The sequence below is a fragment of the Rhinopithecus roxellana genome, chromosome 20, assembly GCF_007565055.1.
Source record: "Rhinopithecus roxellana isolate Shanxi Qingling chromosome 20, ASM756505v1, whole genome shotgun sequence".
Lineage (NCBI taxonomy): Eukaryota > Metazoa > Chordata > Mammalia > Primates > Cercopithecidae > Rhinopithecus > Rhinopithecus roxellana.
The window spans coordinates 8,866,690-8,891,882 of record NC_044568.1 but is presented as its reverse complement, the minus strand read 5'-3'; the positions used below and the strand labels follow the sequence as shown (position 1 = coordinate 8,891,882).

Genomic DNA, 25,193 nt, shown 5'->3' with positions numbered 1-25,193 from the left:
CACCCGGGCAGCCACCTTGTCTCCAGGTCTGGTCATGTAGTCCCAAGGCGGGGATGGCCCCACAGAGGGGTGGGGGCCTGTGAGCAGAACAAAGGGTCAGTCCAGCCCCTGGGCACCAGTCCCTCCCTCGCAGCTGCTGCCCTCACTTGTCACTGGGCTTCCCAATCCACAGGGGCAGGGTCATCAGCACCCCTCTGCGCATGGTCTTCCGGGGTGGCTCCGAGTCATTGTAGAGACCTACGATCTTGGCCGCTGTGGGAAGGAAGGGAGGCCTGAGGCCCCAGGGACAGGTGCTGGCCCTGACTCCCCAGCATGCTGCACTGAGCTGTTGAAGGAACCGCTGGGAGCCCCCAGCCCCTGAGTGAACCTGAGGGTCCAGCAGGACTGTGACCCGATCGGCCAGGTGGCCTACAGGGGCTGCTGTGCTCAACTACAGATGGGTGAGACGGCAGCACAGCAGGCACCCAAGGGAAGAAACGGGGGTGGGGGGGATGGGGGGGGACAAAGCGGGTTCTGAGGTACTGGTGAGGTTCTCTTCTTGATGTCGGTGCTGACACAGAAATGTGTTTCGTTAGTGAAAAGTTCCTAAAATTCGAAGGGTCCCGCGGGAATCCGGGTGAGGCCGGGCACTTCTTCAGCGTCCAGCTGCTCTACTGCCTGAATCCCTGGTACCCGGGCCCTGTCTATGTGGGGTTCACTGTCAACCCTGTTCGTTGGGTCCAGCAGCACAATGGGGGCCGCAAAAAAGGTGGAGCTTGGCGGACCAGTGGGCGAGGTCCCTGATAAGAGGGGAAGGGTCTCCGTGTCCGGAGGAAGGCTTCCTGGAGGAAGTGGAACCGGGGGACACAAGCCTGATGAGAGGGACCCGCCAGGCCTGTGACATGGGCGGGGCGTCCAGGGCGAGGACTGAGCCAGTCGCAGTGGAGGAGCATAACGGGGAGGCTGTGCCCTGGGAATCTCGGCGGTGGAAATCCGGGGAGAAGCTGTCTGAGGCAAGGGTGATGATCCAGGCTGGGGGTCCAGCGCAGGGGTCTTGATGGGCACGCTGGAGTCGGGTGGAGCGCAGGAGGGAGAGGAGCGGGAACAGGTGGGTACCTGGGCTGGAGGCGGGGCCTGAGATGGGCAGGTGCAGGGGGCGTGCCTTCAGGAGTTGCAGGGCCTGGGGCTCAGCTGAAGCCGGGAGTGAGGACCCCGTTCTCGGGTGGGATAGGAGGGAACCCGCGGCGAGGGCGCTGGGCTACGTCCGCAGTGGGGCGCGGCGGGGCTCACACGACATCGCTGTTCTCCTCCCCAGGGAGATCGTGCTCGTCGTGCACGGCTTCCCGTCTGCCGTGGCCGCCCTTTGGGTAAGGAAGGAGACCGGGCGGCGGCGTGTGGCCCGGATTTGGGGTCCGACCCCTGCCTGGAGCCGCCCTGACCGCCCCGTACCCCGCCGCGGTTGGAGTGGGCCTGGCACCCCCGCCCTGGGCGCGCCTCCCGGTCCCGCTGCTCCCCGACCTCCGCCCGCCGCACCGCACTGACCACTGGCCTTCGGGCCTCCTCCGCCCCAGGGCGCCACGCAGGTCTCTTTGCTGACGCCGAGCCTGAGCCTGAGCCGGTCCCGGGGCCCAAGAGGCCTGTGCGCCCTGCGCGACCGCGCGCTCCAGGGGAGGTCGGCTCCAGGCAGGGCGGCTTATCCTCCAGAGGACTTTGGATCCAGCTGTTGAGGAGCCAGGAAACGCCCTGATAATTTTGCGACCCTGTCCCCGTCTCTAAGATGGGGATGATAGTATTTATGGCCATTCCTGAGAACAGCAGGACCTGCCTTTTTCCTTTGACTGGAAGGTTCTTCTCTACACCTTCTGTCTTGATAACCTGCCACCTCCACAGGGAGGTCTTCCCTATCGCCCGATTTAAAATTGCAGCCCTGAGAAGCCGGGCATGGTGGCACATGCTTGTAGTCCCAGCTACGGGGGAGGCTGAGGTGGGAGGATGGCTTGAGGCCAGGAGTTGGAGGCCGAAGTGAGCTATGATCACTCCATTGCACTCCAGCCTGGGGGAAAGACCAAGACCCTGTCTCTAAAAAAATAAAATACAATAAAATTGGGGCTCTTTCTTGTGCACTTCCCTGCCCGCCCCCCTTTCCTGAACACTTTTATTGTCTGCCATACTACACATGTTATGCATCTCATTAAACCCCATCGAACTTGTGTACTAAACTGCCTGAGGGCAGCTCTTGTCACTGCTGTAGAACAAAGTCCCACATAGAGCCGATGGCCAACAAATAGTTAATAAAATAACAGACGATGGTCCTGGCTTCTACTGAGCTCTCAGTAAATTTGAGTGAGTAGAGGGCTTGCCCTGCAGAGGTTCAGTGACCTGGCAGCTCTGGCTGCAGTGGTGAGGCTGTGACACAATCAATAACTGCTCATGCTCACAGGACACTGGCCAGCTTAGTCCCTGGGGGCAAGGATTTTAACCCCCCCACCTCCATTTCCTCATCTCTAAGATGTGAATAATAGTCACCCCTGCCTCATAGGATTGATCTGTGTAACCCCCCTCCCACCTTTTTTCTGTGCCACCCACTGCGAGTCTGGGGCTTTTTTCTGGAATGCAATACAAAGTCTGAGTCAAGGGTGCCTTCTGTTGGTTGCTGAGGGCGGGGGCAGAGCTAGTAGCCCATGGTCCTGCCAGTCAAGGGGCTTCCAGAGGAGGGAGGACGGGCCCGTGGCCCTAGCATGTGAGCAGGCTCTTCTCTGCCTGGAAGCCCCGTGCCTCAGCTTCCCCCACACTCCCACCTGCCCGCTTGCCTCTGAACTCAGGCAATTCTTGGAAAGCTTGGGAGACTCACCTTTACTCAGATGGTTACCTGTCTCATGCCCAGCTTGACCTTGAATTTTAAATAGTGAGGACAAAGAACGAGGAGGATGGCGGGATACACTCCTTCCACAGGGCCCTGTGGCTTCCAAGCCTCAGCCTCCTCTGGTCTCTTGAAGCCTCCTTCAAACCCAGGGAAACAAAAGCATGTGCCACAAGCTGCTGTTTTTCTAGGATCTTCTAGCGATACTCCGAGAGCCACAAAACTGTTCCTCCGAGAACAGTTTCTCCAAGAGCCATGAAACTGGGGCTGGCTCCCAGGGTGATGGGACTCCAGTGTCTTTGTTCTTTCTTGTTCTATGCATCCACGCTCTGCTCCACCACTGCCCCTTCAACTCTGTCCACACATATTACTCCAGACTGGCCTTGTGGTCAGAGCCTGGAATGCCTAGGCTGCTGGGGGCTTGCATGCAGGCTGCACTGGACTAGAAGCATTGGTGCCTTCAAGACTGCCCCGGGAAACATGACTTGCCCCGTTTCTGTCTAGTGAGTACCCATTTTTCCCCACTCACCAGCTCACTTCCCTTGGCTGGGTCAATTAGAAAAAGCTCCTCTGTTGGCCTGCCCTATAGGGTGGAATTCAGAGGGCAGCTCAGGAACCTGGTGAGAGCTCAAAAAATTTTAAAAAGGGCCAGGTGCGGTGGCTCATGCCTGTAATCCCAGCACTTTGGGAGGCCAAGGCGGGCAGATCACCTGAGGTTAGGAGTTCAAGACCAGCCTGACCAACATGGTGAAACCCCGTCTCTACTAAAGATACAAAAATTAGCTGGGTGTGGCGGTGGGTGCCTGTAATCCCAGCTACTCAGGAGGCTGAATCAGGAGAATCACTTGAACCCGTGAGGCGGAGGTTGCAGTGAGCCAAGATCATGCCACTGCACTCCAGCCTGGGCGACAGATCAAGACTCCTTCTCAAAATACATAAATTAATTAATTAAACTAAATTTTAAAAAGATGCATACATTGGGCTCTTTTGCCTTTTATTCTTGTGTTTTTTAATCACAACTAAACACTAAACTCACATCTTGGCTTTGTAGATTACTCTAAGCTTGGCTGCAGCTGTGGTGCTAAGGAGGGTAATGGAGAAGTTTCCTCACTCTCAATCACACCCCTTCCTTCCGGGAGCAAACCCAAGTCTGGCCCTGACTCTGGATCCCTCCCACATTGGACCTACCACACCCTCAGGGCAGACCATAGCTCTACACTCCCCACACTCAGCCACCAGGACAAGAGAGCCAGATTCCAGAGAGCTCAGGTGAGTACCAGAGTGGAATGGCCCAGGACGCCCTCACACTGCTCAGCTTCTGCAGCCAACATTCCAGCAGCCAAGGCCTCTGCCATACTGGCTGCTTCCCCATGGATATCCAGTTTCACTAGGGGAACCCCAGCCTGGCTTCCCTTCCTTCTTTTTTATTTTTGTTTCTTTGGGACAGGGCTTGGCTCTGACACCCAGTCTGGAGTGCAGTGGCCAAACCGTAGCTCACTGCAGCCTCAAAATCACGGGCTCGCATGATCATCACACCTCAGCCTCCCGGGTAGCTGGGTGTACAGGAGAGAGCCACCATGCCCAGCTAATTTTTCAAACTTATTTTTAATTAATTAATTAATTAATTTTTTTTTGAGATGGAGTTTTACTCTTGTTGCCCAGGCTGGAGTGCAATGGCATGATACAGCTCACTGCAACCTCTGCCTCCTGGGTTCAAGCGACTCTCCTGCCTCAGCCTCCAGAGTAGCTGGGATTACAGGCATGCGCTATCACGCCTGGCTAATTTTGTATTTTTCGTAAAGAAGGGGTTTCTCCATGTTGGTCAGGCTGATCTCGAACTCCGGACCTCAGGTGAGCTGTCCACCTCGACCTCCCAAAATTCTGGGATTACAGGTGTGAGCCACTGCACCTGGCTGCCCAGCTCACTTTTAAACATATTTTTTCTAGCGATGGGGTCTTGCTATATTGCCCAGGTTGGTCCCAAAGTCTAAGGCTCAAGTGATTCTTCCCCATTGGGCTTCCAAAGCTCTGGGATTCCAGGCATGAGCCACCGTGTCCCCTCCTCATTCTGCTGAATCATCAGAGTTTTGTTCATTCCCACACCAGGCTCTGGCCCCCAATACCAGCTCAGTTGCTCAATGGGCCATGTTTGTCCTGGAGCCCAGATGGACTGTGGCCGGGCAAGTGGATCACAGGCCTGGCGGGCCTGGTAGGTTTCCACATGTGAGGGGCCTGAGGGGCTCAAGGAGGGGAGCATTGGGGAGAGGAGCCCACTGGGTGGAGGCTGGGAGTCACAGCAGGAAATGGTGAGACAAAGGGCATTGGCTGGTAGGGAGACAGCACAGGCAGGCCCTGGAGCTTCCTCAGTGCGGCTGGACGCTCCTGGAGACCTTCACACACCCTGCTACCTGGGCCCCGCACCGCGAGGGTGCTTTCACTGGTCTGCACCATGGCCCAGGCCCTGGGATTTTGAACAGCTCTGCAGGTGAATGAAAGGTGTGGCCAGGCTGGGGAACCACCGCATTAGAGGCTGACCTGGTTTCAGCCCCAGCCCTGTCACTGACTGGCTTTGTGAGTGTGGGCAAGTCACTCAGCCTCCCTAGGCCCCAGTGACTTCCCTGAAAGCAAGAATGCCGCTTTCTTGCTGTTGTGATGGTATTAAAGGAAGTGGGCCTGGCTCTGCCCCTGACGCGGGAACATGGAGCTGATCCAGGACATCTCTCGCTCGCCACTGGAGTACGTGAAGGGGGTTCTGCTCATCAAGTACTTTGCAGAGGCACTGGGACCCCTGCAGAGCTTCTGGGCCCGGCCCGATGACCTGCTCATCAGCACCTACCCCAAGTCCGGTAGGTGAGGAGGGCCACCCACCCTTTCCCAGGCAGCAGTCCCCACCTTGGCCAGCGAGGTTGTGCCCTCAGCCTGCTCACCTCCCATCTCCCTCCCTCTCCAGGGACTACCTGGGTGAGCCAGATACTGGACATGATCTACCAAGGCGGCGACCTGGAGAAGTGTCACCGAGCTCCCATCTTCATGCGGGTGCCCTTCCTTGAGTTCAAAGCCCCAGGGATTCTCTCAGGTGTGTGACCCTGTCCTGAGTGCAAGGGGAGGGGAGGAAGACAGGGCGGGGGCTTCAGCTCACCAGACCTTCCCTGACCCACTGCTCAGGGCTGGAGACTCTGAAAGACACACCGGCCCCACGGCTCCTGAAGACACACCTGCCCCTGGCTCTGCTGCCCCAGACTCTGCTGGATCAGAAGGTCAAGGTGAGGCCAGGTACAGTGGCTTATGCCTATCAGCTCAGCACTTTGGGAGTCCAAGGCAGGAGGCTGACTTGAGGCCAGGAGTCAGAAACCAGCATGGGCAACATAGGGATGCAGTCTCTTTCCAGGAAAAAAAAAAAAAAAAAAAAAAAGCCAGGTGTGGTAGCATGTGCCTGTGGTATCAGCTTCTTGGGAGACTGATCTGGGAGGATCACCCAGCCCAGAAGTTTGAGGCTGCAGTGGAGCCATGATCACACCACTGCATTCCAGCCTGTGTGACAGAGAGAGACCCCGACTCAAAGAAAGAAAAAAACCAAAAAGAACAAAAACGTCCAGACGCGGGGCATGAGAATCCAGGGAAGGAGGCTCCGGCGCAACCCAGCTTCGGTCCTGTTCTTCTGGGAAGGTCGCTCCACTTCTTTCAACCTGGTCTCATCTTCAGCGGGGACACCATCTGCTGCTTGCTCTGGCAAGGGTCTGATGACCAGAAACACAAGACTCTTCAGTGTCTGCCTCAGAAAGGCAGCGTGTGGGTGCTCACGGGCCCACTGAGGAGGGAGCTGGAGGGGACCGGGCATGCCTTGCTCCAAACTGGGGTGTGAAGGCGTTTATGCAGATTACATTAGTATAGAATATGGATCCAGGGACCAGGCCAGGCTTTGACATCTGAGCAGGGTTCAAATCCCAGCTTGGCCCTACCTGTGCTGTAAGATCTCAAGCAGGTCAGCCGCTAAGCCTCAGGTTCCTCCTTTGCTAAACCAAGAGATGAGCTGGCCTGGGGTGAGCTGTGTAGTGATGGCACTGAGGCTGGGTCCTCTGCCCCTGCAGGTGGTCTTTGTTGCCTGAAACCCAAAGGATGTGGCGGTCTCCTACTACCACTTCCATCGCATGGCCAAGGTGCGCCCTGACCCTGGGACCTGGGAGAGCTTCCTGGAGAAGTTCATGGCCGGAGAAGGTGGGTTTGACGGGAGGAAGGAGGGTGTGGAGCCTAGAGGTGCTGGCTATAACACACAGCAACCCTGTGTCGCTGCCCCCTGCCAGTTTCTCCAGTGTCCTACGGGTCTTGGTACCAGCACATGCAGGAGTGGTGGGAGCTGAGCCACACCCACCCTGTTCTCTACCTCTTCTATGAAGACATGAAAGAGGTGAGACCACGTGTGATGCTTCCCCTCATGTGACACCTGAGGGCAGGTACCTCACAGGGACCTGCAAGGCCGCCCAGCCCCCTTCTTGGGCGGCCCCCACTGCAGGTCCGGATTCCCCATCCTGCCTCCCTGGTCAAGGCCTCCTCGCTACAGCCCCACCTGGCAGCGGGCCCCGCACAGCTCTCGTCTCCTGTGCCTGAGTCAGCTGCAGGTGGGCCACGGATTAGATACTTAGTCCTATTGCTTATCCCCACCAAAGGGTGTGCCACCCAGGGCCACAGTCATGGAAGAAGACCATCCCGGTCCTCACCCATAGAAGCCAAGCCCAGCTCATGATGGGATCACAGGGCAGAGAGCAATTCATTTTGCCCCAGGGACCGGGGCCCCGGGGGTCGAGGAGCTGGCTCTGTGGGTTTTCTAGTGGAAGTGGCCAGTTCCTCTCTGAGGTTAGAGAAGGGGACTCATTTTATTTTCCTGAATCAGCAAACCTAGCCTCCACCGTGGAGCCTCTGCTCCTCAGAACCCCAAAAGGGAGATTCGGAAGATCCTGGAGTTTGTGGGGCGCTCCCTGCCAGAGGAGACCGTGGACCTCATGGTTCAACACACGTCATTCAGGGAGATGAAGAAGAACCCTATGACCAACTACACCACCGTCCCCCAGGAGTTCATGGACCACAGTATCTCCCCCTTCATGAGGAAAGGTGGGCGCCGGCCAGCACGGGGTTTGGGGCGGGTGGGAGCAGTGGCTGGAGCCTCCCCATAGGCACTCAGGGCCTCCCCTGGGATGAGACTCCAGCTTTGCTCCCTGCCTTCCTCCTCCAGGCATGGCTGGGGACTGGAAGACCACCTTCACCGTGGCGCAGAATGAGCGCTTCGATGTGGACTATGCGGAGAAGATGGCAGGCTGCAGCCTCAGCTTCCGCTCTGAGCTGTGAGAGGGGCTCCCGGGGTCACTGCAGAGGGAGTGTGCGAATCAAGCCTGACCAAGCGGCTCAAGAAGCAAATATGAATTGAGGGCCAGGGACAGTAGGTCATATCTGTAATCCCAGCAATTTGGGAGGTTGAGGTGGGAGGATCATTTGAACCCAGGAGTTCAAGACCAACCTGGGCAACATAGTGAGATTCTGTTGAAAAAAAATAATAATAATAACAAAATAAAATCAGTTTTAACAAAAACAATAAAATATGATTTGTGGGCCAGGCAGAGTGGCTCATGTGTATAATCCCAGCAATTTGCGAAGCTGAGGCCAGAGGATCACTGGAGGAGAGGAGTTTGGGACCAGCCTGGTCAGCATTACAAGACGCCATCCCTACAAAAATTTGAGAAAATGATCTGCACGTGGTGGTGGACACCTGTAGTCCCAGCTACTTGGCAAGAGAAGGCAGGAGGATCACCTGAGCCAGGAAGGTTGTGGCTGCAGTTGGCTGTGACTAGGCTAATCTACTCAAGCCTGAGGGACAGAGTGAACCTTGCCTTGAGAAATAAATAAATAAAATTTAATTAAAATAAATTATGATTCAGGACCATTCTGGCCAGCATGGTGAAACCCCGTCTCTACTAAAACAAACAAACAAACAAAACAAAAACAAACAAGCAAAAAAAAAACACACACACAAAAATGAGCGGAGCATGGTGGCAGGCACCTGTAATCTCAGCTACTCCGGGAGGCTGAGGCAGGAGAATCGCTTGAACCCAGGGACAGATGTTGCAGTGAACCAAGATCGTGCCACTTTACTCCAATCTGGGCATAAGACCAAAACTCTGCCTTGAAAATAAATAAATAATTAAATTAAATTAAATACTATTTTTATTTGAGCTGGGCTCAGTGGCTTATGCCTGTAATCGCAGCACTTCAGCCTGGCGGATCACTTGAGGTCAGGAGTTCAAGAGCAGCCCGGCCATCATGGCGAAACCCATCTCTACTAAAAGTACAAAAATTAGCTGGGCATGGTGGTGTGCACCTGTAATCCCACCTACTCCGGAGACTGAGGTGGGAGAATCGATTGAACCGAGGAGGTGGAGGTTTCACTGAGCCAGGATCACGCCACTGTGCTCCAGGCTGGGCGATAGAGCAAGACTCAGTCTTAAAACAACAATAACAACAACAACAACAACAAAACTATGACTTGTGTTCAATGCAGAGTCTCTATTTCAAGCCAAGAGAAACCCTGAGCTGAAAGAGTGATCGCCCAGCGGGGCCAAATACGGCCAGCTCCCCACTCCAGCTCCCCAACTTGCCCTGTTTGGAGAGGGGAGAGGGTCTGGAGAAGTAAAACCCAGGAGATGAGTGGAGGAGGAATGTCTGTTTAATCCCAGCACATCCTCTGCTGTCCTGCCCTGTGTCGTTGGGGGATGGTGAGTCCGCCGGGCAGCCTCACTTTTTTTTGGGCTCCTTACAAGCCACCACGTACCTCTGAGCCACATTGAGGGGAGGGGAATAGCCGTCTGCATAGGAGGTGTCTTCAAACAGGACTGAGTAGTCGTCCTGGGGCTGTGTGGCAGGCAGACAGGAAGGGCTGCTCAGAGACCCCCAGGCCAGGACAGGCACCCCCTTCCCCCAGCCTAGACCACAGGAGCCTCTGGGCGGTGGACTCTCAGTCACTCTCATCATCCTTCACTCTGGGGTCAAGAAGTCTTGGCCCAGTCCCTGCTGCTACAGAGCTCTTTTCTCAGTGGCAGGAGGCTCAGGGCAGTGAAAAGGGTGGGGAGAGGAAGGGGCGCTGACTCCCTCCCAGTGGGGCCATAGCTGGAGGGTCTGTTGCCTTTCAGGGATGCTGTGTTCAGAAGACCCAGGGCAGCCCAGAGGGTGGCAGGCAGGGATCCTGGCCTCAGGTGGCTTGTGTCCCATGTCACCAGGAGCACGAGGAGGCAAAAGCCCCGGGCTCAGGGCAGGAGATTCCCATCTCAGAGCTGGTTCTCCTGGGGCTGCAGAAGGAATGCCGCTGACTTGGGGCTTGCCAAGGCTGCCAGGGTTGGCAAGGGGTCAGTGGCCTTTGGGGCTGGAGTGGAAGAGGGAGGGCTGCTGGCAGGTCCCATTAGCTTGGGAGATGAGGACAAAGGGGATAAGGAAGGGGACGCTAGCCTCTCTAATCAATTGGTGACATTGGAGGTGTCACCAATGACGTCTCCCCTGGAGGCTGCTTTACCTGCTGTGGGGGCGTGTGGATCAGGGCGTGGTAGTAGCAGATGGTTTGGGGATACAGGGCCATGATGAGCTGCTCCCTCTGGAACAAGGCCTTGGGGTCCATCTGGGGGTTGGCCTTCCACTGAGGCCGTGACTGCCAGCTCAGGGTGTGTCTCCTTGGGGTTGTGTCAATCTGTGGCTGGGGACACTCCTTCCCAGCTTGACAGCTGTTGTGATACCTGGGTTCTCCTCTTCTTGGTTTAAAATAAATTAGGCAGGCAGGGCGCGGTGGCTGACACCTGTGATCCCAGCACTGTGGGAAGTTGAGGTGGGTGAATCACCTGAAGTAAGGAGTTTGAGACCAGCCTGGTCCACATGAAGAAACCCCGTCTCTACTAAAAATACAAAATTAGCCAGATGCGGTGGTGAACCCTGTAATCCCAGCTACTCGGGAGGCTGAGGAAGGAGAATCGCTTGAACCCAGGAGGAGGAGGTTGCAGTGAGTCGAGATTGCACCACTGCACTCCAGCCTAGGCCACAGAGCAAGACTCCATCTAAAATAATAAATAAATAAATAAAATAATTTAAACAAGAGACGTACAGCAAAAGAAGTGCAGCACAGAGTAACATATTGCAAAAGAAAAACTGTATTTTCCAAGTTAAGTGCATACTAGACAAGACAATACACCTTGAGTGAGTTCAGAACGGGCTTCTCGTCAGGGTGGAACAGTGTTGATTACTACAGGAAAAACTCCCCTTATGGGAATGTTACACGATTGTTCATAATGGGTGGGAAGAGGTGTCACTAGCAAGCATGATCTGGGTGGTCCTCTGGGTGCACATGGGCATTTGCTATACATGCTTATTTCTAGGACACATGTCTCATTAGCATTTTAAATCTCCACCCAGGGGTGTGGTTTTTACTATTAAAATGAGCAAAGGGTCAGTTTGAGGACAGGTAAAATCAAAATGCACATGTTCTCAAAAGGGAAAGTCCCTACTGGGGATAGCTTTGCTTGAATGAACTCAGTGCCCAGGCGAATGCTGAGGCTTACTGTGTTGGCAGTGAGGTCACCAAGGTCGCAGCATCCTGAGAAGATGGTTGTCTCCTTGACTATCTCTCCTGCCTCGCCCAAGTTCCATGACCCGCCCTGGCCCAAATAAGGCCTCCGGTCCATCTCGGGGTTGTCCTTCCACTGGGGCAGGGGGATGATCCAGCGTCAGCTCAGGGTGTGTCTCCTGGCTGTAGAGGGACTTGTGTCAACCTGTGGCCAGGTGGGGATGCTCCTTCCCAGCCATTAGGCTGCCCCCAGGCTCCGTGCCCTGCCCTGGCCTGGACACTCATTCTGCCTTCTTCATCGATGTCTACCTCATACCTGTGGACAAAAGGAGGAAAACGCTGGGTGTAGCCAGGGGCACAGTCCCTGTCGAGGAGTGTGGAGGACGGGGGCAGGGCAAGGACCTGGTGCTCCCTGCACAGCTGGCCCCACCCACATCACCCTCTGTGGAGTTTTCCTCCTGCTGTGCAGACAGGAAGCAGAGCGGCAGCCCAGGCAGGTGCAGCGACCAGAGAGTAGCCCCGGGGCTGGTGTCACTCACTTGTTGGTGGCATGGCTGTAACTGACCACCTCGGCCAGGATCCACTGCTCGTCCCCATCCACGGCCTTTACGTGGGCAGCCACCTTGTCTCCAGGTCTGGCCACGTAGTCCCCTGAGGCGGGGATGGCCCCACAGAGGGGTGGGGGCCTGTGAGCAGAACCAAGGGTCAGTCCCAGCCCCTGGGCACCAGCCCCTCCCTCGCAGCTGCTGCCCTCACTTGTCACCAGGCTTCCCGATCCACAGGGGCAGGGTCATGGCCGACTGCTGCAGCAGGGTCATCAGCACCCCTCTGCGAATGGTCTTCCGGGGTGGCTCTGAGTCATTGTAGAGACCTGCGATCTTGGCCACTGTGGGAAGGAAGGGAGGCCTGAGGCCCCAGGGACAGGTGCTGGCCCTGACCCCCCAGCATGCTGCACTGAGTTGTGGGAAGGAGCCCCTGGGAGCCCCTAGTTTCTGAGTGAGCCTGAGGGCCCAGCAGGACTGTGACCCGATCGGCCAGGTGGCCTACACGGCTGCTGCGCTCAACTACAGATGGTTGAGACGGCAGCACAGTGGGCACCCAGAGGGAGGAACCAGGGACGCATAAAGCAGGTTCTGAGGTGCTGGTCAGGTTCTCTTCCTGATGTCAGTGCTGACCCAGAAGTGTATTTAATGAGAATTTCCTGAAATTGGAAGAATCCTGCGGGGTCGCGGAGAGGTGGAGGCGCTTCTTCAGGGTCTACCTGCTCTACTGCCTGAACCCCCTTCACCAGGGCCGTCTCTATGTGGGGTTCACTGTCAGCCCTGCTTCTCAGGTCCAGCAGCACAATGGGGGCCGCACAAAAGACAAGGCCCAGGCCCGGCGCAGTCGTTCATGCCTGTAATCTCAGCACTTTAGGAAGCCGAAGCTGTCGGATCACTTGAGGTCAGCTGTTCTTCGAGAACAGCCTGGCCAACTTGGTGAAACCCTGTCTCTGATAAAAATACAAACATTAGCCGGGCATGGTGGCACGAACCTGTAATTCCAGCTACTTGGGAGACTGAGACAGGAGAATCGCTTGAGCCCGGGGGTTCGGGACGGTGGTTGCAGCAAGCTGAATCGCGCCATTGCATGGCTGGTGAGACCGGGAGGGTCTCTGAGGCCGGAAGAAGGCTTCCTGGAGAAGGCGGACCCCGCGAGGCACAGGCCTGATGAGAGGGACCCTCCAGTCCTGTGACAAGGGTGGGGCGTCTGGGGAGGAGACAAGGCCTGTCGCAGAGGAGGAGTGTGACGGGGGGAGCCCTGGGAATCTCGGCGGTGGAACTCCGGGAAGGAGCGGGCTGGGGCGGGGTGATGATCCAGGCTGGAGTCCAGCATAGGGGTCTTGGTGGGCACGCTGGGGTCCGATGGAGCGCAGGAGGGAGAGGAGTGGGGACAGGTGGGTACCTGGGTTGGAGGAGGGGCCTGAGGTGGGCAGGTGCAGGGGCGTGACTTCAGGCAGGGGCGGGTGGGGCTCTGCTGAAGTGGGGAATGAGGACCTCACTTTCGGGTGGGATTGGAGGGGACCGGAGGTGGAAAGCGGCGGGACTCCCAGGGACATTCCCGTTCTCCTCCCCAGGGAGATAGCGCTCATAGTGCACAGCTTCCCGTCCGCCGTGGCAGCCCTTCGGCGGGTAAGGAAGGAGACCGGGCGGCCCCTAGTGGTCGGGGTTTGGGGTGCGATCCCTGCCAGGAGCCACCCTGATGCCCCCGTACCCTGCCGCGGTTGGAGTGGGCCTGGCACGCCCGCCCTGGGCGCGCCTCCCGCTCGTGCTGCACCCCTACCTCCTCCCGACGCACCCTACTGGCCACTGGCCTTCGGGCCTCCTCCGTCCCAGGGAGCCGCGCAGGTCCCTTTGCTGACGCCCAGCCTGAGCCTAAGCCGGACCCTGGAACCTCGAGGCCTGTGCGCCCTGAGCTCCCGCGCGCTCCAGGGGAGGTCCGCCCCAGGCACGGAGGTTCCATTGATGATCGACCGTCCAGACAACTTCGGATCCAGCTGTCTGTTGAGGAACCAGGAAACGCCCTGACAATTTTGCAGCCCTCTCCCCGTCTCTAAGATGGGGTGACAGTACTACTGGCCATTCCTGAGAACAGCAGGACCTGCCTTTCCTTTTGACTGGAAGGTTCTTCCCTACACCTTCTGTCTTGATAACCTGCCACCTCCACAGGGAGGTCTTCCCTGGCTCCCGATTTAAAATTGCAGCTCTGATAAGCCGGGCATGGTGGCGTATGCCTGTAGTCCCAGCTACGGGGGAGTCTGAGGTGGGAGGATCGCTTGAGCCCAGGAGTTGGAGGCTGCAGTGAGCGATGATCGCTCCACTGCACTACAGCCTGGGCAAAAGAGCAACACCACCTCTAAAAATATAAAATAAAATTGCACTTCTTATGTACCTCCCCTACCAGTCCTTTTCCTGAATACTTTGTTACTTGTGATGTGTTCTATGGCTCTCATTACTCTCTCCCACTCCAACCTTTGCACTAAACTGCCCAAGGACAGCTCTTGTCACTGCTGTAGAACAAAGTCTCAGCGCAAAGCTGATGGCCAAGAAATAGTTAATAAAATAATGGACGATGGGCGCCTTCTACTGAGCTCCCGCTACTTGTGAGTGAGTAGAGGACTAGCCCTGGGGAAATTCAGTGACCTGCTGGGTGTTGCTGAGCTGTGAGGAAGTTCAGGTCTGGCTGCAGTGGTGAGGCTGTGACTCAATCAATCACTGCTGATGCTCACAGGACGTTCACTAGCTTAGTCCCAGAGGGCAACGATTTTAAACCCCCACGTCCATTTCCTCATCCATAAGATGCAAATAACAGTCACCCCTTCCTCACGGGATGGAGCTGCGTGATGTCCGAAACAGTGCCTGTTGCACGGAGGGGCTTGCTGCCAGCTCCCTCTCCCTCCTTGTCTCTTACCTGCCTGCTGCCTGGGACAGGATGAAGAGGGGCCCTTGTGTTGCCCCAACCCTGGCTGCTAGCTAAGAGCCCATGTGATCTGCGTGTCAGAGGAGTTCCTTCAGGAAGAACCAGGGCAGCTTCTGCCCCTACGGGGCCAATGCCCTAGGTGAGTGCAGTCCCCCAGCCCCAGCCTGGTCCAGCTCTGGAAAGAGGGTACCCAGTTGTGCAATCCAGGCTGGCGCAGCCAAGTCCTGATCTCGGTATTCAGGGCTGAGCCTGGAGGGGGCTTGTGATGCCTGACTCTGCATCTCTCTCTGGCCCCATGCCTTTTTAGCTGTGAGATGTCGCTGCTTTGGGTGACCTCATCTGGCTGTGTCAGATGGGCACGAAGGAAATAGAAGACTCAGAATTAGAAGACGTGAGTGGGCTCTGGCCCCAGCCTCCTACCCCACTCCCTGCCCTGGGCTGCCTGTGACCAACCTTCTTGCCTCTGCAGGCACACTGGACAGCACTGCTGGAGACCTGATCCTGTGTCCCTAACCCCCTCCAGATACTGGTGGCCTAGGGGAGGTCCTCAAAGACCAGTGGGATATCGACCTCGATCAGTCTCCAGGCTGTTGACACCTTAGCCAGAAGGAATTGAAGGACAAGTCAGAAAGTCATGAATGTAGGGAGATTTCTTGCAGAGCAAAAGGACTCACTCAAGAAGGGGAATGTGGGGTCCTCAAGAGTGTCTCATGCCCTACGAGGTTTGGGGATGACCTTTATGGGCTTCTTTAACTAAAGAGGGTTATATTCATGAAGACTCCAGGAAAAGGTAAAGATTTCTCAAGACTGTGGTGCCACAATTTACACCCAAATCCAGGTGTTCCTGGAGCCGTCTTGGCACTGGCGGGTGTATGGTTTTGTATGTTACTGATCGTACAATGAGATCCTAGGTGAAACCTACATCAAATACAGCGCCATGTTGTGTCTGGTTGGTCGTAGCCAGCTTGGTCCTCATCCTATTTTTCAGGGACTTATTGGCCCTTAGCATATGCACCTATTTCAAGTTTCCTTCTTCTGGTCATGTGAAACTGCTGCCTGGGATTTTCTATTCACTTGCTACCACTCTATTAATCTCACATTCTTGCCTCTTTTCTGTGCCACCCCGTGTGGGTCTGACCGGTTGTTACTGGAGTGCAATGCAAAGTCTGAGTCAAGGGGGCCTCCTGAAGGTCGCTAGGGCAGGGGCGGAGCTAGTAGCCCGAGGACGTGCCAGTCACGGGGATTCCTCAGAGGCACAGAGGAGGGAAGAGGGACCTGTGGCCCTAGCAGGGGAGCAGCCTCTCCTCTGCCTGGAAACCCCAAGTCTCAGCTTTCCCCACTTGCCTCTGAGCTCACGCAGTTCTTGCAAGGCTTGGGAGACTCACCTTTACTCAGATGGTTGGTTACCTGTCTTGCACCCAGCTTGACCTTGAACTTTAAATAGTGAGGCCAAAGAACAAGGAGGATGGGGGGATACCCTCCTTCCACAGGGCCCTGTGGCTTCCAAGCCTCAACTTCCTCGGGCCTCTGTCTGTGGAGCCTCCTTCAAATCCAGGGAAAGAAAGGTACCTGCCAGGGGCTGTGGTTCATCTAGGATCTTCTACTGATGCTCTGTGAGGTCCTCTGGGAGCCATGAAGCTGGGGCTGGCTCCCAGGGCAAGGGGACTGCATTATCCTTGTTCTTTCTTGTTATATGCATCCATGCTCTGCTCCTCTCCTGCCCCTTCACTCTGCCCACACACATCACTCCAGACTGGCCTTGTGGTCAGAGCCTGGAGTGCATGGGCTGCTGGGGGCCTATGGGCTGCACTGGGCCAGAACCCCTGGCACCTTCAAGACTGGCCTGGAGCAGGCAGGTAGGTGAGGGGCCTACCTATCCCATCTTTCTCCTCCAATCCCTCCCCTCTCTTGCCTGGTTCAATCAGAGAAAGCTTGTCTGTTGGCCTGCCTGGTAGGGGCAGGTCAGGAGCCCTGTGACATCTCCAAAAAAAAAAAAAAAAAAAAAACCCACAAAAACAAATCCACCATTGGGCCCTTTCCCCTTTCATTCTTCTGTTTTCTACACACCAAACCCAGTCATGGCTTTGGAGATCACTCTAAGCTTCTCTCCAGCTGGCATACTGAGGGTAATGGAGAAGTTCCTCCACCCCCAACCCCACCCCTTCCTTCCGGAAGCAAATCTAAGTCCGGCCCTAGCTCCAGATCCCTCCCACACTGGACCTAGGAAACCCTCAGCACAGACAACACCCCTGCATTCTCCACGTTGGACCCACACTCAGCCACTGCGGGCGAGGAGGGCACAAGGCCAGGTTCCCGAGAGCTCAGGTGAGTGACACACTGGAATGGCCCAGGGCGCCCTCACTCTGCTCAGCTTCTGGCTCCAACATTCCAGAAGCCGAGGCCTCTCCCATCCCTGCCCTTTCCCCATGGATATCCCATTTCAGACAACCCCGGCTGGTGTGAATCCCCCTCCCTTGCTTTTTTTTTCTGGGGAGGCCAGGACTTGCTGTCACCCAGGCTGGAGTGCTGTGGGATCCTGGCCACTGCAGCCTTTAATTCCTGGGCTCAAGTGATTCTCCTGCCTCAGCCTCTGGAGTAGCTAGGACCTACCATTCTGCCTGGATAGTTTTTAAAAATATTTTTAAAAGATTTTTAGAGATGGTGTCTTGCAATGCTGCCCAGATTGGTCTCCAACTCCTGGCCTCGGCCTCCCTAGGGTCTGGGATTACAGGCGGGAGCCACCCTGCCTGGGCCCATCCTTTTGCTGAGTCATCAGAGTTTTGTTCATTCCCACAGCAGGCTCTGGCCCCTAGTACCAGCTCAGTTGCTCAGTGGGCCGTTGTTTGTCCTGGAGCCCAGATGGACTGTGGCTGGGCAAGTGGATCACAGGCCTGGTCAGCCTGGGAGGTTTCCACATGTGAGGGGCACAGGGAACTCAAGGAGGGGAACATAGGGGACAGGAGCCCACTGGGTGGAGGCTGGGGGTCACAGCAGGAAATGGTGAGACAGAGGGCAATGGCTTGTAGGGAGACAGCACAGGCAGGCCCTAGAGCTTCCTCAGTGCGGCTGGACACTCCTGGAGACCTTCACACGCCCTGCTATCTGGGCCCCGCGCCACGAGGGTGTTTTCACTGGTGTGCACCATGGCCCAGGCCCTGGGATTTTGAACAGCTCTGCAGGTGAATGAAAGGTGTGGTCAGGCTGGGGAACCACCGCATTAGAGGCTGACCTGGTTTCAGCCCCAGCCCTGTCACTGACTGGCTTTGTGAGTGTGGGCAAGTCACTCAGCCTCCCTAGGCCCCAGTGACTTCCCTGAAAGCAAGAATGCCGCTTTCTTGCGGTTGTGATGGAGTTAAGGGAATGCGCCTGGCTCTGGCCCCTGACACAGGAACATGGAGCTGATTCAGGACACCTCCCGCCCACCACTGGAGTACGTGAAGGGGGTTCCGCTCATCAAGTACTTTGCAGAGGCACTGGGACCCCTGCAGAGCTTCCAGGCCCGGCCCGATGACCTGCTCATCAGCACCTACCCCAAGTCCGGTAGGTGAGGAGGGCCACCCACCCTCTCCCAGGTGGCAGTCCCCACCTTGGCTAGCAAGGTTGTGCCCTCAGCCTGCTCATCTCCCATCTCCCTCCCTCTCTAGGCACCACCTGGGTGAGCCAGATACTGGACATGATCTACCAGGGTGGTGACCTGGAGAAGTGTAACCGGGATCCCATCTACATACGGGTGCCCTTCCTTGAGGCCAATGATCCAGGGGAACCCTCAGGTGCATGGCTGGGTCCTGGGTTCAAGGGGAGGGGAGGAAGACAGTGCTGGGGCTTCAGCTCACCAGACCTTCCCTGACCCACTGCTCAGGGCTGGAGACTCTGAAAGACACACCGGCCCCACGGCTCATCAAGTCACACCTGCCCCTGGCCCTGCTCCCCCAGACTCTGTTGGATCAGAAGGTCAAGGTGAGGCCTGGCACAATGGTTCACACCTGTCATCCCAATTTGAGGCTGAGGTGGGAGGATCCCTTGAAGGCGAGAGATGGAGACCAGCCTGAGCAACATTGCTGTAGAGATGACATCCCGTCTCTACAAAAAAAATTAAAAACCTGGTGTGGTGGCACAGACTTCCCACTTAGGAGGCTCAGCGGGGAGGATTGTTTATGCAAATTGGAGGCTGCAATGAGCCTGATCCTGCTGCTGCACTCCAGCCTGGGCAACACAGCAAAACCATCTCTACAAAAAAAAAAGTTCCTGCTGAGTGGCAAGGAAAGCCAGGAAGGGGAACTCTGGCGCCCTCCCAGCCATGTTCCTGTTCTTCTGGAAGGGCCTCCTCACTTCTGCGAGGCTCATCACCACATCTTTTTTTTTTTTTTTTCTTTTTTTGAGACAGTCTTGCTCTATCACCTTGGCTGCAGTGCAGTGGTGTGATCTCGGCTCACTGCAACCTCAACCTCCTGGGTTCAAGTGATTCTCCTGCTTTAGCTTCCCAAGGAGCTAGGATTACAGGCACCTGCCACCACGCCCAGCTAATTTGTATTTTTAGTAGAGATGGGGTTTTGCCATGTTGGTCAGGCTGGTCTTGAACTCCTGACCTCAGGTGATCTGGCCACCTTGGCCTCCCAAAGTGCCGGGATTACAGGTGTGAGCCACTGTGCCCAGCCTTCATCACATCTTGAGAGAGGACACTGTCTATCTCTTGCTCTGATGAAGGTCCGATGCCAAGATAGTGAGTCTCTACAGTGTACACTTAAGAAAGGCAATGTGTGGGTCCTCACAGGTCAGCAGAGGAGGGGGCTGGTGGGGACCGGGCATGCCTTGCTCCAGATCAGAGTGTGACAGCATTGATGCAGATTATATTAGTATAGAATATGGTCTCAGGGACCAGGCAGGACTTTGGCTTCTGAGCAGGGTTCAGATCCCAGCTTGGCCCTACCTGTGCCGTGAGATCTCGGGAGATCTCAAGCAAGTCAGCCTCTAAGCCTCAGGTTCCTCCTTTGCCAATCCAAGAGGTGAGCTGGTCTGGGGCGAGCTGTGTGGTGATGGCGCTGGGGCTGGGTCCTCTGCCCCTGCAGGTGGTCTATGTTGCCCGAAACCCAAAGGATGTGGCGGTCTCCTACTATCATTTCCACCGTATGGAAAAGACGCACCCTGAGCCTGGGACCTGGGACAGCTTCCTGGAGAAGTTCAGTGGCCGAAGAAGGTGGGTTTGACGGGAGGAAGGAGGGAGTGGAGCCTAGAGGTGGTGGCTACAACGCACAGCAACCCTGTGTCACTGCCCCCTGCCCGCTTCTCCAGTGTCCTACGGGTCCTGGTACCAGCATGTGCAGGAGTGGTGGGAGCTGAGCCACACCCACCCTGTTCTCTACCTCTTCTATGAAGACATGAAGGAGGTGAGACCACCTGCGATGCTTCCCCTCATGTGACACCTGGGGGCAGGCACCTCACAGGGACCCGCCAAGGCCGCCCAGCCCCGTTCCTGGGCGGCCCCCACAGCAGGCCCAGATTCCCCATCCTCCTGCCTGGCCCAGGCCTCCCGGCTACAGCCCCACCTGACAGCGGGTCCCACACAGCTCTCATCTCCCGCACCTGAGTCAGCTGCATGGGTGGCCAAGGATTAGATACTTAGATACTATTGCTTATCCCCACCAAAGGGTGTGCCACCCAGGGCCACAGTCACGGAAGAAGATCATCCCGGTTCTCACCCACAGGAGCCAAGCCCAGCTCATGATGGGATCACAGGGCAGAGAGCAATTCATTTTACCCTATGGACCGGGGCCCCTGGGATCAAGGCTCTTTGGGGTTTCTCGGGGAAGTGGCCAGATCCCCTCTGAGATTAGAGAGGGGACTTGTTTTGTTTTGCTCCACTGAGGAGCCTCTGCTCCTCAGAACCCCAAAAGGGAGATTCAGAAGATCCTGGAGTTTGTGGGGCGCTCCCTGCCAGAGGAGACCGTGGACCTCATGGTTCAACACACGTCATTCAGGGAGATGAAGAAGAACCCTATGACCAACTACACCACCGTCCCCCAGGAGTTCATGGACCACAGTATCTCCCCCTTCATGAGGAAAGGTGGGTGCCGGCCAGCACGTGGGTTTGGGACGGGTGGGAGCAGCGGCTGGAGCCTCCCCATAGGCACTCAGAGCCTCCCTTTGGGTGGGACTCCAGCTTTACTCCCTCCCTTCCTTCCTCCTCCAGGCATGGCTGGGGACTGGAAGACCACCTTCACCGTGGCGCAGAATGAGCGCTTCGATGCGGACTATGCGGAGAAGATGGCAGGCTGCAGCCTCAGCTTCCGCTCTGAGCTGTGAGAGCGGCTCCCGGGGTCACTGCAGAGGGAGTGTGCGAATCTACCCTGACCAATGGGCTCAAGAATAAAGTATGATTTTTGAGTCAGGCACAGTGGCTCACGTCTGCAATCCAAGCGATTTGGGAGGCTGAGCTGGGAGGATCGCAATAGGCCACACATTTGAGACCAGCCTGGTAAAATAGTGAGACCTCATCTCTACAAAGATGTAATGTAATTAGCCACATGTGCTGGCACTTACCTGTAGTCCCAGCTACTTGGGAAGCAGAGGCTGGAGGATCATTTCAGCCCAGGAGGTTGTGGATACCGTGAGTTACGATTATGCCCATACACTACAGCCTGGATGACAAGCAAGACCCTCCCTCCAAAGAAAATAAATTTCAATTAAAATAAAATACGATTTGTGTTCATGTAGAGCCTGTATTGGAAAGGAAGAGAAACTCTGAACTGAAAGAGTGAATGCCCAGTGGGGCCAGATATGGTCACCTCTCCCCCAGCCTCCAGCTCCCTAGGTCACCATATCTGGGGAGGGGAGAGGGATTTGGAGAAGTAAAACCCAGGAGATGTGTGGAGAGGGGATGTCTGTTTAATCCCAGCATATCCTCTGCTGTCCTGCCCCAGGATGGTGGAGGACATCGAGTCCACCGGACGGCATCACTTTCTTGTTTTTTTTCTTTTCTTTCTTTTTTTGTTTTTTGAGACGGAGTCTCACTCTGTCGCCCAGGCTGGAGTGCAGTGGCCAGATCTCAGCTCACTGCAAGCTCCGCCTCCCGGGTTTACGCCATTTTCCTGCCTCAGCCTCCCAAGTAGCTGGGACTACAGGCGCCCGCCACCTCACCCGGCTAGTTTTTTTGTATTTTTTAGTAGAGACGAGGTTTCACCGTGTTAGCTAGGATGGTCTCGATCTCCTGACCTCGTGATCCGCCTGTCTCGGCCTCCCAAAGTGCTGGGATTACAGGCTTGAGCCACCGCGCCCAACCGGTGTCACTTTTTCTTGGGCTCCTTGGAAGCCACCAGGTACCTCTGGGTCACACTGAGGTGAGGGGAGTAGCCTTCTGCATAGGAGGTGTCTTCAAACAGGATAGAGTAGTCATCCTGGGGCTGTGGGGCAGGGGGACAGGAGGGGCTGAGAGCAGCCCTGGGGCTGGTGTCACTCGTTGGTGGCGTGGCGGTAACTGACCACCTCGGCCAGGATCCACTGCTTGTCCCCATCCACGGCCTTCACCCGGGCAGCCACCTTGTCTCCAGGTCTGGTCATGTAGTCCCAAGGCGGGGATGGCCCCACAGAGGGGTGGGGGCCTGTGAGCAGAACAAAGGGTCAGTCCAGCCCCTGGGCACCAGTCCCTCCCTCGCAGCTGCTGCCCTCACTTGTCACTGGGCTTCCCAATCCACAGGGGCAGGGTCATCAGCACCCCTCTGCGCATGGTCTTCCGGGGTGGCTCCGAGTCATTGTAGAGACCTACGATCTTGGCCGCTGTGGGAAGGAAGGGAGGCCTGAGGCCCCAGGGACAGGTGCTGGCCCTGACTCCCCAGCATGCTGCACTGAGCTGTTGAAGGAACCGCTGGGAGCCCCCAGCCCCTGAGTGAACCTGAGGGTCCAGCAGGACTGTGACCCGATCGGCCAGGTGGCCTACAGGGGCTGCTGTGCTCAACTACAGATGGGTGAGACGGCAGCACAGCAGGCACCCAAGGGAAGAAACGGGGGTGGGGGGGATGGGGGGGGACAAAGCGGGTTCTGAGGTACTGGTGAGGTTCTCTTCTTGATGTCGGTGCTGACACAGAAATGTGTTTCGTTAGTGAAAAGTTCCTAAAATTCGAAGGGTCCCGCGGGAATCCGGGTGAGGCCGGGCACTTCTTCAGCGTCCAGCTGCTCTACTGCCTGAATCCCTGGTACCCGGGCCCTGTCTATGTGGGGTTCACTGTCAACCCTGTTCGTTGGGTCCAGCAGCACAATGGGGGCCGCAAAAAAGGTGGAGCTTGGCGGACCAGTGGGCGAGGTCCCTGATAAGAGGGGAAGGGTCTCCGTGTCCGGAGGAAGGCTTCCTGGAGGAAGTGGAACCGGGGGACACAAGCCTGATGAGAGGGACCCGCCAGGCCTGTGACATGGGCGGGGCGTCCAGGGCGAGGACTGAGCCAGTCGCAGTGGAGGAGCATAACGGGGAGGCTGTGCCCTGGGAATCTCGGCGGTGGAAATCCGGGGAGAAGCTGTCTGAGGCAAGGGTGATGATCCAGGCTGGGGGTCCAGCGCAGGGGTCTTGATGGGCACGCTGGAGTCGGGTGGAGCGCAGGAGGGAGAGGAGCGGGAACAGGTGGGTACCTGGGCTGGAGGCGGGGCCTGAGATGGGCAGGTGCAGGGGGCGTGCCTTCAGGAGTTGCAGGGCCTGGGGCTCAGCTGAAGCCGGGAGTGAGGACCCCGTTCTCGGGTGGGATAGGAGGGAACCCGCGGCGAGGGCGCTGGGCTACGTCCGCAGTGGGGCGCGGCGGGGCTCACACGACATCGCTGTTCTCCTCCCCAGGGAGATCGTGCTCGTCGTGCACGGCTTCCCGTCTGCCGTGGCCGCCCTTTGGGTAAGGAAGGAGACCGGGCGGCGGCGTGTGGCCCGGATTTGGGGTCCGACCCCTGCCTGGAGCCGCCCTGACCGCCCCGTACCCCGCCGCGGTTGGAGTGGGCCTGGCACCCCCGCCCTGGGCGCGCCTCCCGGTCCCGCTGCTCCCCGACCTCCGCCCGCCGCACCGCACTGACCACTGGCCTTCGGGCCTCCTCCGCCCCAGGGCGCCACGCAGGTCTCTTTGCTGACGCCGAGCCTGAGCCTGAGCCGGTCCCGGGGCCCAAGAGGCCTGTGCGCCCTGCGCGACCGCGCGCTCCAGGGGAGGTCGGCTCCAGGCAGGGCGGCTTATCCTCCAGAGGACTTTGGATCCAGCTGTTGAGGAGCCAGGAAACGCCCTGATAATTTTGCGACCCTGTCCCCGTCTCTAAGATGGGGATGATAGTATTTATGGCCATTCCTGAGAACAGCAGGACCTGCCTTTTTCCTTTGACTGGAAGGTTCTTCTCTACACCTTCTGTCTTGATAACCTGCCACCTCCACAGGGAGGTCTTCCCTATCGCCCGATTTAAAATTGCAGCCCTGAGAAGCCGGGCATGGTGGCACATGCTTGTAGTCCCAGCTACGGGGGAGGCTGAGGTGGGAGGATGGCTTGAGGCCAGGAGTTGGAGGCCGAAGTGAGCTATGATCACTCCATTGCACTCCAGCCTGGGGGAAAGACCAAGACCCTGTCTCTAAAAAAATAAAATACAATAAAATTGGGGCTCTTTCTTGTGCACTTCCCTGCCCGCCCCCCTTTCCTGAACACTTTTATTGTCTGCCATACTACACATGTTATGCATCTCATTAAACCCCATCGAACTTGTGTACTAAACTGCCTGAGGGCAGCTCTTGTCACTGCTGTAGAACAAAGTCCCACATAGAGCCGATGGCCAACAAATAGTTAATAAAATAACAGACGATGGTCCTGGCTTCTACTGAGCTCTCAGTAAATTTGAGTGAGTAGAGGGCTTGCCCTGCAGAGGTTCAGTGACCTGGCAGCTCTGGCTGCAGTGGTGAGGCTGTGACACAATCAATAACTGCTCATGCTCACAGGACACTGGCCAGCTTAGTCCCTGGGGGCAAGGATTTTAACCCCCCCACCTCCATTTCCTCATCTCTAAGATGTGAATAATAGTCACCCCTGCCTCATAGGATTGATCTGTGTAACCCCCCTCCCACCTTTTTTCTGTGCCACCCACTGCGAGTCTGGGGCTTTTTTCTGGAATGCAATACAAAGTCTGAGTCAAGGGTGCCTTCTGTTGGTTGCTGAGGGCGGGGGCAGAGCTAGTAGCCCATGGTCCTGCCAGTCAAGGGGCTTCCAGAGGAGGGAGGACGGGCCCGTGGCCCTAGCATGTGAGCAGGCTCTTCTCTGCCTGGAAGCCCCGTGCCTCAGCTTCCCCCACACTCCCACCTGCCCGCTT

At 56.7% G+C, this 25,193-nt stretch overlaps 1 protein-coding gene and 3 pseudogenes across 2 annotated transcripts; all 4 read left to right on the top strand.

Annotated features, from left to right (window-relative positions):
• The first annotated feature begins 491 nt into the window (after positions 1-491).
• On the top strand, positions 492-15,387 carry LOC115895273 (annotated as a pseudogene).
• Positions 4,799-8,412, top strand: LOC115895315 (annotated as a pseudogene). The gene is made up of 7 exons (XR_004055520.1): positions 4,799-5,685; positions 5,790-5,915; positions 6,005-6,102; positions 6,928-7,054; positions 7,150-7,254; positions 7,751-7,945; positions 8,067-8,412. The product of XR_004055520.1 is annotated as a sulfotransferase 1A1-like (transcript).
• Positions 15,388-17,100: 1,713 nt separating the features above from the next.
• Positions 17,101-21,594, top strand: LOC115895313 (sulfotransferase 1A3-like). Its single transcript, XM_030925650.1, has 9 exons — positions 17,101-17,213; positions 18,277-18,428; positions 18,533-18,658; positions 18,748-18,845; positions 19,955-20,069; positions 20,110-20,121; positions 20,178-20,272; positions 20,769-20,949; positions 21,076-21,594. The coding sequence occupies exons 2-9, from the start codon at positions 18,281-18,283 to the stop codon at positions 21,186-21,188; spliced, it is 888 nt and encodes a 295-aa protein (XP_030781510.1). The 5' UTR covers positions 17,101-17,213; positions 18,277-18,280; the 3' UTR covers positions 21,189-21,594.
• Positions 21,595-22,897: 1,303 nt separating this feature from the next.
• The window catches only part of LOC104681630, a 62,673-nt pseudogene continuing 60,377 nt past the window's right edge, over positions 22,898-25,193 (top strand).